The sequence below is a fragment of the Petromyzon marinus genome, chromosome 37 (assembly GCF_048934315.1).
Source record: "Petromyzon marinus isolate PM22_M1 ecotype Great Lakes invasive population chromosome 37, UKy_Petmar_22M1.pri1.0, whole genome shotgun sequence".
Lineage (NCBI taxonomy): Eukaryota > Metazoa > Chordata > Hyperoartia > Petromyzontiformes > Petromyzontidae > Petromyzon > Petromyzon marinus.
Window position 1 is genome coordinate 18,349,776 of NC_133703.1, and position 12,636 is coordinate 18,362,411.

At 52.7% G+C, this 12,636-nt stretch overlaps 1 protein-coding gene across 1 annotated transcript in view; it reads right to left on the reverse strand.

Moving 5' to 3' along the window:
- LOC116949527 (uncharacterized) overlaps positions 1 to 12,636 on the reverse strand; it is a 56,708-nt gene that overhangs the window by 7,555 nt on the left and 36,517 nt on the right. Inside the window, exon 3 of the mRNA XM_076072180.1 lies at positions 6,054 to 6,229. Coding sequence (XP_075928295.1) covers positions 6,054 to 6,229 — 176 coding nt within the window. The remainder of the gene's footprint in view (positions 1 to 6,053; positions 6,230 to 12,636) is intronic.

A 12,636-nucleotide genomic window follows, 5' to 3' on the forward strand; every position in this document is an offset into this window, starting at 1 on the left:
TGTTATGTATGTTGTGTGTGTTATGTATGTTGTGTGTGTTATGTATGGTGTGTGTGTGTTATGTATGTTGTGTGTGTTATGCATGTTGTGTGTGTTATGTATGTTGTGTTTGTTATGTATGTTGTGTGTGTTATGCATGATGTGTTATGTATGTTGTGTGTTTTATGTATGTTGTGTGTGTTATGTATGTTGTGTGTGTTATGTATGTTGTGTGTGTTATGCATGCTGTGTTATGTATGTTGTGTGTTTTATGTATGTTGTGTGTGTTATGTATGTTGCGTGTGTTATGCATGCTGTGTTATGTATGGTGTGTGTGTTATGTATGTTGTGTGTGTTATGCATGTTGTGTGTGTTATGTATGTTGTGTGCGCGTGTTGCGCGTCGTAGCGCGAGCCGTAAAACCTCAGGAAGCGGTCTAATTCGAGGCGATTTGATAATAAAGGGGAACGCGAAATGAAATTCCGCGCACGCGAACGCCTCGGGAGGGGGGGGGGGGTCCCGCGTGTGATTGCCGATTACAAGTCGAGCCCCCCCCCCTAGCCTCCCCCTAGCCCCCCATAAACTCACTCCCTCCCCTCCCAACTCAACAACAGCAAACCGGCACCACAAACCCAGCATCGTCGTCATCGTTGCGATCGCCGAGGTCGTCGCCATCGTCATCGGGGGTGACTTAAACGGCGTGACCGAAACAGCGTCGCACGTGGAGTTGCATTGCAAACGTCGCGACGAGACGTTCGGAGGACGTTCGAGACCGGGAACAACAGATGGGAAGAGAGAGAACGGCTGACGAAAGCCCCGTGCAGTTTTACGCATCGCTCGCTCACTTTAAAATGTGCGCTTCCTGCTCGTAGACTCGCCATCGCCGGGATACTATTGAAATCCTAGATAATTTCTACATTACACACACACACACACGCATATATATAGTACGCAAAAAACAGGTAATCTCACGTCGCAAATCATCGTGGCATTTTATTATTACTACATGGAGAGAGAGAGAGAGCAAAATAAGAGAGAGCAAAATTGACTCTCAGTGCTCCAAGTAGAGGAGGATAGCGAGCAGAGCATGACAATGAGAGAGCACACGGGTGGATTTTCGACTCCTTATACTAATGACCATCTTACTACCAGCGAGATATGCGAACCACTGCGCGACTACTCCTCCTCTGCGTCCCTCTAATCTCCACCCTCACCATCTCCTCCTTCCTCGCCTCGTCATCATCGTCACCACGTTCAGCTGAAGGAAGGCCTCTCTCTCCCCCCACGCCGTGCAGGGATTATCTGACCATACTTGACCACCATGCTGGTCAGTGCGGGGGAGTTTGTGCTGTACTCCCCTCTGCCGTCCACCCATATCCAAGCGCTATCCAGACACAACCCTGCTGAGCTCGTTGTGTGCGTTGTTGAGATGGGCCACGTCGTGGCTGATTTGGTCACGCAACGGTAAAGATCCCCCGTGTAGCCTGTAACAGACTGTTGGGGCAAGTGCCGTTATCGAGCAGAACCTGTGAAGGCCGGCACGGCACACGAGGGGGTGGGTGGCCAGCACCACGCCCGACCGCCTTTGTCTCCCAGTGGCGATGTTTACACACTGAACCAGGTACTCATTTGAGGCTGAGTCGACCTAGGGGAGGCCCAGGACCGATTTAGATAATCGTCACTGGTGTTGGCCGTGAGCGGGAATCGAACCCGGGTCGCCAGGTTTGTAGTGCAATGCGCTAACCACTACACTACACACACAGGGCACACCCAGGTCACACACCCAGGTCACACATACACCTAGGTCACACACATACACTCAGGGCACACACACACCCAGAGCACACACACACCCAGAGCACACACACACACGCAAAGCACACACACCCAGGTCACACACATACACTCAGGGCACACACACACCCCCAGAGCACACACACACCCAGAGCACACACACATACAGAGCACACACACACACACACACAGAGCACACACACCCAGATCACACACACACCCAGAGCACACACACACCCAGAGCACACACACCCAGGTCACACACACACCCAGGGCAAACACACCCAGGTCACACACACACCCAGGGCAAACACACACACCCAGGTCACACACACACACCCAGAGCACACACACACCCAGAGCACACACACATACAGAGCACACACACACCCAGAGCACACACACACCCAGAGCACACACACATACAGAGCACACACACACCCAGGTCACACACACACCGAGAGCACACACACTCAGGGCACACACACACCCAGGTCACACACACACACAGGTCACACACACACACAGGTCACACACACACAGAGCACACACACACACCTAGGGCACACACACACACCCACACAGGTCACACACACACACAGGTCACACACACACCCAGGTCACACACACACCCAGGTCACACACACACCCAGGGCAAACACACACACCCAGGTCACACACACCCAGAGCACACACACACCCAGAGCACACACACATACAGAGCACACACACACACCCAGAGCACACACACACACACTCAGGGCACACACACACCCAGGGCACACACACACCCAGGGCACACACACCCAGGTCACACACACACACAGAGCACACACACAGAGCACACACACACACACCCAGGTCACACACACACCCAGGGTAAACACACACATAGGTCACACACACAGAGCACACACATACACCTAGGGCACACACACACACACACCCACACAGGTCACACACACACACAGGTCACACACACACACCCAGGTCACACACACACCCAGGTCACACACACAGGGCACACACACACACAGGGCACACACACACACAGGTCATACACACACACACAGGTCACACACCCAGGTCACACACACCCAGGTCACACACACACACACACCTCTCGACAACCCCACACGCGGATGGATGTCCACGCCGAAGGCGTCGCCTGGGCGAGATGGCGCGCGGACGCCTGGCGCCGAAGCGGAGTCCATTCGCCGTTTTCCTCCGCGCGGATTTTTAATGGAGGCATAATTAGGCGTGGAGCGGCTTAATCGGCGTTCTTAATGAAACGCCGGCGAATTGGGAGGGCCGCGTTATCGGAGCGCCCTAAAGAGCGCGCAGCGACACTTCATTTGGCGGTGAGACGGTGCGAGGGAGGAGGGAGACGACGATGATGATGTTGATGATGATGGGAGAGAGGAGCAGGAGATGGGAGAGAGGAGAAAGATGATTGATGATGGGAAAGAGGAGCGGCAGGAGAATGGAGATATTGGGAGAGGAGGAGATGAGAGAGGAGGAGGAGGAGGGATGATGGGAGAGAGAGGAGGAGATGAGAGAGGAGGAGGAGGGATGATGGGAGAGAGAGGAGGAGAGAAAGGAGGAGATGGGGAAGAGAGGGGAGGAGATGATCAGAGGATGAGATAGGAGAAAGATAAGAGGAGGCCACTCACCACGTGGGCGGGGCTAACGAGTGAGTGGGCGTGGTCTGCGGCGGGGACGTCAGTCCCGGTCCAGAGCCCGCTCCTCCCCCCTAACGAAGCCGCTCTGACCATCGTGGTGAAGTATGGTCGAACAACTCCCACACGAGGGGCTGAACATTATTATTGTTTTTGTTGTAGAGCTTCGCGGTTCGACCGCGTCGACCGCCCTGGTGAACACTGCGCGTGCACGAACGCGCGCGGCGTCGGCTTCACCGCTGACGTCAAAGGCCGCGTGACGTCACTGCACGTGCACGAAGAGCTGGCCATTGTGGTGCCCGCGTCACGGCCCAACACTGGCAACAACAAACAAGTTGTTGTTGCCCATGTAACCCTCCAATTACTCTCATCACGGAGCAACATCGCCCCACCCACCCCTACTGCTGAACTACTGCAGGCTGCTGTGTCTGTGGATGCTGTGTCTGTTGATGATGTGTCTGTAGATGTTGTGTCTCTGGATCCTGTGTCTGTGGATGCTGTGTCTGTGGATGCTGTGTCTGTGGAAACTGTGTCTGTGGAAACTGTGTCTGTGGATACTGTGGTGTCTGCTGTGTCTGTGGATGTTGTGTCTGTGGATGTTGTGTCTGTGTTTGCTCTGTCTGTGGATGCTGTGGATGCTGTGTCTGTGGATGCTGTGTCTGTGGACGCTGTGTCTATGGATGCTGTGTCTGTGGACGCTGTGTCTGTGGATGCTGTGGATGCTGTGTTAGTGGATGCTGTGTCTGTGGACGCTGTGTCTGTAGATGCTGTGGATGCTGTGTCTGTGGATGCTGTGTCTGTGGATGCTGTGTCTGTGGATACTGTGTCTGTAGATGCTGTGGATGCTGTGTCTGTGGATGCTGTGTCTGTGGATGCTGTGTCTGTAGATGCTGTGGGTGCTGTGTCTGTGGATGCTGTGTCTGTAGATGCTGTGGATGTTGTGTCTGTGGATGCTGTGGATGCTGTGGATGCTGTGTCTGTGGATGCTGTGGATACTGTGTCTGTGGATGCTGTGTCTGTGGACGCTGTGTCTGTGGACGCTGTGTCTGTAGATGCTGTGGATGCTGTGTCTGTGGACGCTGTGTCTGTGGACGCTGTGTCTGTAGATGCTGTGGATGCTGTGTCTGTGGATGCTGTGTCTGTGGATGCTGTGGATGCTGTGTCTGTGGATGCTGTGTCTGTGGCAGCAGCAGCGCCTCCCATCGTGAATCCGGCGGCGACCCGAGTTCGATTCCCGCTCACGGGAGAAAAAAAGAGTCAGCGACGAATATTTTGAACAGGTCTCCTCTAGGTCGACTCAGACGCAAATGAATAACAGTACCCGGTGTGGCGGCGTGTAAACATCAGCATGTGGGAGACAAAGGCGGCCGGGCGTGGTGGTTCTGGCCACATCGCCCCCCCCCCTCGTGTGTGGTTCCGGCCTTCATAGCTGCTGCTGCTGCTCGCTAGCAGAACTTGCCCCGACAGCCAGTTGAAGGCTATATGGGAGATCTTTGTCTGTTTTTTTGTGATATCCCTACCCTGTAAAAAAAAAACGATAGCGCAGAGACCAAATCTACTCGCGATTAGATTTGGGCACCTTCGCTCACCACGAGTTTGTAATCTCTCCGCCTGCTCTGCATGGGCTTCCTCCGAGCTCTGCCTGTTATCCCCTCTCCCATAGCTAAACCCACACCCACAGTGGAACTGGCGGTGGACAAACATCCCAAGGGAGCGGGATCCTACTGCTACGTTGGGACTCGGTGTGGCTCTCCTCGGTAAATGAGTGACGATCACCGTTCAACCTGGGGCGTTCTTGTGTGTCCCAGTTGAGCCGCCCAGAAACTCTGACGTGACGCTATCTCTTCCCCTCGCTCTCACTCTTACTCTCACTCTCTGTCCGTCTCTCTCACTCTCTCTTCCTCCCTCCCTCCCCTCTCTCGCTCTGTGCTGTTATCTCTTCCCCTCGCTCTCACTCTTACTCTCACTCTCTGTCCGTCTCTCTCACTCTCTCTTCCTCCCTCCCTCCCTCTCTCTCGCTCTGTGCTGTTATCTCTTCCCCTCGCTCTACCTCTTACTCTCACTCTCTGTCCGTCTCTCTCACTCTCTCTTCCTCCCTCTCTCTCTCGCTCTGTGCTGTTATCTCTTCCCCTCGCTCTCCCTCTTACTCTCACTCTCTGTCCGTCTCTCTCACTCTCTCTTCCTCCCTCCCTCTCTCTCTCTCGCTCTGTGCCGTTATCTCTTCCCCTCGCTCTACCTCTTACTCTCACTCTCTGTCCGTCTCTCTCACTCTCTCTTCCTCCCTCCCCTCTCTCTCTCTCTCGCTCTGTGCTGTTATCTCTTCCCCTCGCTCTCCCTCTTCCTTTCACTCTCTGTCTCTTCGCCTTTACGTCTCCATTCCTCCCTCTCTCTGGTCTCGCTCTGTGCATGGCGCGTCTAGCGCCACGTGCCACAGCGCGTGTTTTTAAAAAATATATATTGTGTTTGGTTATTTGTTGCTGGTGACTTTGTTTTGTATCGAAATCGGCTCCGGTGCTGTTGCTGCTGGCAAGCAATAAAAGTAGTTTAAAAGCTTTAAAAAAAAAAAGTCCGTCTCTCGCTCTCTTATATCTCTCTCCTCACCTGCACCCGCGACTCCACGAGGTCGAGGCGCAGGGCGAGAGCCTCGCGCATGAACACGTCCGGGTAGTGGCTCTCCGTGAACGCGCGCTCCAGCTCCTCGAGTTGCCAGCCTGAGAAGTTGGTCCGGGTTCGACGCCGCTTACAGCCCGGGTTCTCCTTCTCCAGATCGGAGGCCTCTGCGATCGAGAGAGAGTGCGAGAAAAAGAGAGTGAGAGAGAGCAAGAGACTTTTAACCAATTTAATTGCTGCCAGCAGCAACAGCTCTGGTGCCACTTTTGATACGGGGTCACCAACATCGAGTACAGCGACGTCGCCATTGCAAAACCGCGGAGAGAAAGAGAGAGCGAGAGAGAGCGAGAGCAAGAGAGAGCAAGAGAGAGCGAGAGAGCGAGAGCAAGAGAGAGCGAGAGAAAGAGAGAGAAAGAGAGAGCGAGAGAAAGAGAGAGCGAGAGAAAGAGAGAGCGAGAGAAAGAGAGAGCGAGAGAACAAGAGAGAGAGAAAGAGAGAGAACCTTCTAGAGCAGTGTTCTTCGCTAATTGTCAGAACAGGTTTGGGGGGGGGGCCTCTGTCGCCGATAAGACATCATCAGTGTGAGTGCCGCCACACCAGTTGAAACCATTGAGAGGGGGGGGGGTGGTTTGACAGCACGGCGATGATGATGGGGGGTGGAGGGGGGTGTTGTCACTCTTTGTGTCGTTGTCGGGGGGTCACACGTCAGGGGCCGCGCTAAAGGCCACCAGGGGCCTCCAGTTGCCCGTGGGCCTTGCAATGGAGAGAACACCGCCCAAGAGCAGCGCTTCTCAACCTGGTTGGTATGGTGCCCCTCCCCCCATCAAGATCACGGAAGCCCCCCCACACACACCCCCCCCCCCTCCTCCCCCCGCCCCTGGGTGAGTGGGTAGGTGAGTGAGTGGGTGAGTGAGTGGGTGAGTGAGTGCGCTGTTGTGATCTGTGTGGTCCTGGTGGTAGTGCTTTAACACAGTGTGGTGGTTGGACGCAGCGTGGTGGTGGTGATGGTGGATGAGACGACACGGTCAGTGTCTGGTGTTGACCGAGCCAGCAACACGGGTGGAGGAGGAACCAACGGGTGAAGTTCACGCCAGCCGCGGCCACGGTGGTAGTGGTGGTGACGGGTCAAGTTCACGCCAGCCGCGGCCACGGTGGTAGTGGTGGTGACGGGTCAAGTTCACGCCAGCCGCGGCCACGGTGGTAGTGGTGGCTTTAGAAGAGTGACGTGGAAGCGACTGCCTGCCGGTCAGTGAGCGAGTCACTGCAGTGAGTCGGCGAGTGCTGGGACATCCGTCACCCCGACAGCTGCTTTGACTCTGAATCAGTCGCTTCATGAGCGTGGGGGACACGCAGAGGGGGGGGGGGGGTGCCTTGCCCCCCCCCCTCAACCCCCTTGGTGGCCTAAGCTACGAGTTGTGCGGTAAAATTTTAATAATTAAAAAAAAGTATCTTCTTTGGTTCTTTCGGTAAAGTCACGTAGAATGAGAATAAAATAATGAATTGATAAAATAAAATAACACAATAATATTCTCACGACGTTTCGGCCACAACACAAGCGGCCTTCATCAGGTGTAGTAATTTAAAAAAAATGCTTTCATTTACGTTCCAAGTTTTTTTGTCCTTTAATTTTTGTATTCAAATCAAGTACTGGAGGCCCCACCTGATCGATTGCCGCACCACCCTGAGCTGATAACATAAGTACCTACGCCACTGCTCTCAATGATATCAATGGCTGTTTGCGAGCACCTATCCAGGCTTCCCGCCCTCCCACCCACAAAGATCCCCCGTGTAGCCTCAACAGACTGTTGGGGAAAGTGCTGTTAGCGAGCAGCGCCTATGAAGGCCGGCACGGCACACGAGAGGGTGAGTGGCCAGCACCACGCCCGACCGCCTTTGTCTCCCCCAGTGGCGATGTTTACTACACATCACACCAGGTACTAATTTGAGGCCGAGTCGACCTAGGGGAGGCCCAGGACCGGTTCAGATAATCGTCACCGGTGTTGGCCGTGAAGCTGGAATCGAACCCGGGTAACCAAGTTCAGTAGCGCAGCGTAGCGCTAACCGCTGCACCACCGCTTCCCGGACCACCCCGACGTGTTGCGCCTATGACCCTCACCACCGCGTAAATGCGCCGGATCTCTGTATGGCAGCTAAGTGGGGCGCTTTGGCCTGGATAGCGCCGGGATGGGCGAGCACGGTGCGCGCACGGCAGGTGCTACACGCTCCGTGGGCAGCCACAGAGGGGTGGCAGTGAAGTGTGGAGGGCAGGGGCAGCTCATCTAGCAGTGGATTTGACGGACGGTGCGCGTGAGGCGGGGTAACGGGCAGGCGCGTCCCACCGGTGTACACATCGCGGCGAGGTCGCGCGCGGTGGAGGGAGCAAGTATGGGTCACTCATAGGCCTCTCTTGGCTGAAGCGTGGAAGAGTAGGCCAAATACTATGGGGGGGGGGGGAGTCGGCGAGCTTGCAATTGCACCTCCGATTAGCACGGTTGGCTACTACGTACGGTGCGGAAGAAGTTTAATATACGTACAATTGCAGGGCTGCGGGTGGAAGGGGGCTTAATTTCCCATTTAAAACGCGATGAATCAATGAGCTAATCAAGAGATCAATGCGTTTGTTTGGAGCGAGCGCCGAGGGGGGTGGTGGTGGGTGTTGGTGAGTGTTGGTGGGTGCTGGTGGGTGGTGGGTGGATGTTGGTGGGTGGGTGGTGGGTGTTGGTGGGTGGTGGTGGGTGGGGGGGCGACAATTATCCCAGCCCCCGAGTTCTCACGCCAATTCGCCGTCAATTAAAGCCGCGGGTTCGCGAGTTAAGCACCGCGGCCCTCACTGCGCTATCGTCGCCGACGGAATCGACGCTCCATCACGAGACCGTTCTTGCCAGTATCAAAATATAACAATTGTTTTTTTTTTACCCGTTCCGGCAATATAAATCAGGAGGTGTTAAGATGTTTCCAACAGCAAACAGAAACCTTTAGCAAGGACGCGTGTCTGCTTTAAGCGCGCGTCCTTGTGGTGAACACGGTGATGGGGATGGCTGGTAGCGATGGTGATTTGTTTTTGGTGGTGATGGCGGTGGCGATGATATAGGAATTAATTTCATCCATTCCGGCAAAAAAAACAGGTGGTGTCACGATGTTCAAACACCAAACAGAAACCTTTTTCAAGAAATCATGGTCTGCATTAGCCACGCGTACTTTGTGGTGAGCACCACAATATATAATGCATCGTCTTGGAAACCGGTAGGTCCACGCCAGAGACGGCAGCCTTCTCTTTGGTAGATGCCTGCGAACCAACATTAATCGGCGCCACTGAAAAGGCCGCGGGAGAAATTGAGAAGCTGTTCAAGGTGGGAGCGGCCTGGGGTTGGGTTCGTAATTCCAAGCATTTGAAATGTCCATAATAGAACAGGGGGTGGGGGGTTGGATGATATTGGTCGCGAAAGCCTACGTGTTAAACATTAAATACATATAGGTTTCTACATGAATCATTGGAACACGGAAAACTGGGTACATTCGATGAAATATTATTTTCGAACTCGAATTGTAAATGTTGTGGCTTTACTCTCCAACACGCAACCGGCTAGTGCTGAACGAGTAGCTAGTCGGCACGTGACAGACCTTACTAATTGTCTGTGCCGGGTGGTGGCGGGTTTAAGCAACACATTTATATTTACGCGATCTAACTCCCCCACCCCCCACCCCCCGCCCCCTTTATTACGAATATTCTCTGGTGAATAGAAATAATCATGCAGGCAGCCCTCGATTTACGAGCGTACCAGGTTTTTACGAAATGTAACACATTTGACAAATCAGGGACACCTTTTGTCGATGAACCTAAAATCGAATTTACGCCGCGAACGAAATTTGACTCCGGCACGCGAGATCATCAAAAACAAGAAGCCCCCCCCCACCACCCCCCCCCCCCACCACCACCCCCCCGAGGTGGGGGGGTGGTGGATGCTGCCCCATCCCTCCGCGACAGTAGCAGCAGTAACGCCGCCTCCGCAACGTCGTCATCATCGTCATCGTCCCCCCTTGGCTCGGGTCATGCCAACATTGCAGCAGTCCTTTTCGGCAAGTTCCCTGAAAAGGTTAAATAATGGGGTTTTTTTTACACTATGACACCTCCTTTGCCAGTAGCAAGATATAGTAATAGGTTTTTTTCCCTTTTATCTGGCACCAAAACTGACACCTTTATACAAGGGATCATGTTTGCAATAACCACAACACAAGCAGTCAAAATGCAAACAAAAAGAGACAACTCTGATAATGATATGCGCATTTTGGCGTCATCTGCTCCAACACCAGTGGAGGCTAGGCTCTAAGAAAAGCCGTCTCGGGTGTGGACCAATCAATTTCAAGGGCAGTGCCAATATTATTATCAGAGTTGTCTCTTTTTGTTTGCATTTTGACTGCTTGTGTTGTGGTTATTGCAAACATGATCCCTTGTATAAAGGTGGCAGTTTTGGTGCCAGATAAAAGGGTAAAAAGCTATTACAATGTTTTTTTTGTGTGTTTCGTTTTAAATTTAACGAGCATTCAATCGTTTTAGTGATTGGTCAGTTGTTGTTGTTATTGAAAGTGATGGAGGTGCAAATGTTTGGGCTTGGAGTACAGCTGCAACGGCTGTCCGAACAGACATCTTTAAATTAATTTGAGAAGCCATTCAGATTTACGAAATTTCGTTTTTTTTAGGCCGTTTTTATTTTTAAATCTTTCAAGAACGCTTCCCTTTTCGTAACTCGTGAGATGCATCGGCATTGGGCTGTGGTCCGGTAGAGTGCCTGCACTCAATATATGGTAATCGTCAACAACTCATTCGGCGATGCTGCAGCTGCAGCTGCTGCGTTAGCAGTGATGGTGCACAAGCACAGTCAACGACAAGAGCCATTGCCCGAAACGTCGTCTATTATATATTGTCTTGCTTACAAGGCCACACACAGTGTTATTCGCTAATGTGTGGCGTTGTGTTTGCGTAGATAATATGGCCACGTCCGTCCAGCCATCAAAACGCTAATTTATTTATAATATAAGATGATTGCGCTTGCCACTGCGTACGATTCATCATCATAGCAGTCAATGTGCCGTCTCTGCTTTGGCGTACGTGCTCTATGCCACGTGGTCTTCTCTCTGTTGTCTATCAATCCAAAATAAATTATATTTGTTTTTACCAGGGAAGACCCACGGAGCTACATAGCTTTTTTCACAAGTGGCGTGGCCAAGAGGAATGGCTCAACGAAGTGGTTTATCACGTGAAAATGTATAGTCGGAGCCAAATAGCCTAAACGTGTGACGTTGATTCCACATGTGGAGGAGAAAGAACGGAGGGGACCCGGAGAAGAAATCCACGCGACCACGGGGAGAGAAAGAGAGAGACACGCAAACTCCAAATATACACGAGTCGGGGTCGGGATCGAACCTACGACATCCTGTAAATCAGGCGAGGTAGTCAACATCTCTATGAAAGAGAGAGACGCAAACTCCAAATATACAGGAGTCGGGGTCGGGATCGAACCCACGACCTCATGTAAATCAGGCGAGCTAGTCAACATCTCTATGGAAGAGAGAGACACGCAAACTCCAAATATACAGGAGTCGGGGTCGGGATCGAACCCACGACCTCCTGTAAATCAGACGAGGTAGTCAACATCTCTATGTAAGAGAGAGACACGCAAACTCCAAATATACACGAGTCGGGGTCGGGATCGAACCCACGACCTCATGTAAATCAGGCGAGGTAGTCAACATCTCTATGGAAGAGAGAGACACGCAAACTCCAAATATACAGGAGTCGGGGTCGGGATCGAACCCACGACCTCCTGTAAATCAGGCGAGGTAGTCAACATCTCTATGGCAGAGAGAGACACGCAAACTCCAAATATACAGGAGTCGGGGTCGGGATCGAACCTACGACCTCATGTAAATCAGGCGAGGTAGTCAACATCTCTATGGAAGAGAGAGACACGCAAACTCCAAATATACAGGAGTCGGGGTCGGGATCGAACCCACGACCTCCTGTAAATCAGACGAGGTAGTCAACATCTCTATGGAAGAGAGAGACACGCAAACTCCAAATATACAAGAGTCGGGGTCGGGATCGAACCCACAACATCCTGTAAATCAGGCGAGCTAGTCAACGTCTCTATGGAAGAGAGAGACACGCAAACTCCAAATATACACGAGTCGGGGTCGTGATCGAACCCACGACATCCTGTAAATCAGGCGAGCTAGTCAACATCTCTATGGAAGAGAGAGACACGCAAACTCCAAATGTACAGGAGTCGGGGTCGGGATCGAACCCACGACCTCATGTAAATCAGGCGAGGTAGTCAACATCTCTATGGAAGAGAGAGACACGCAAACTTCGAATATACACGAGTCGGGGTCGGGATCGAACCCACGACCTCATGTAAATCAGGCGAGGTAGTCAACATCTCTATGGAAGAGAGAGACACGCAAACTCCAAATATACAGGAGTCGGGGTCGGGATCGAACCCACGACCTCCTGTAAATCAGGCGAGGTAGTCAACATCTCTATGCAAGAGAGAGACACGCAAACTCCAAATATACA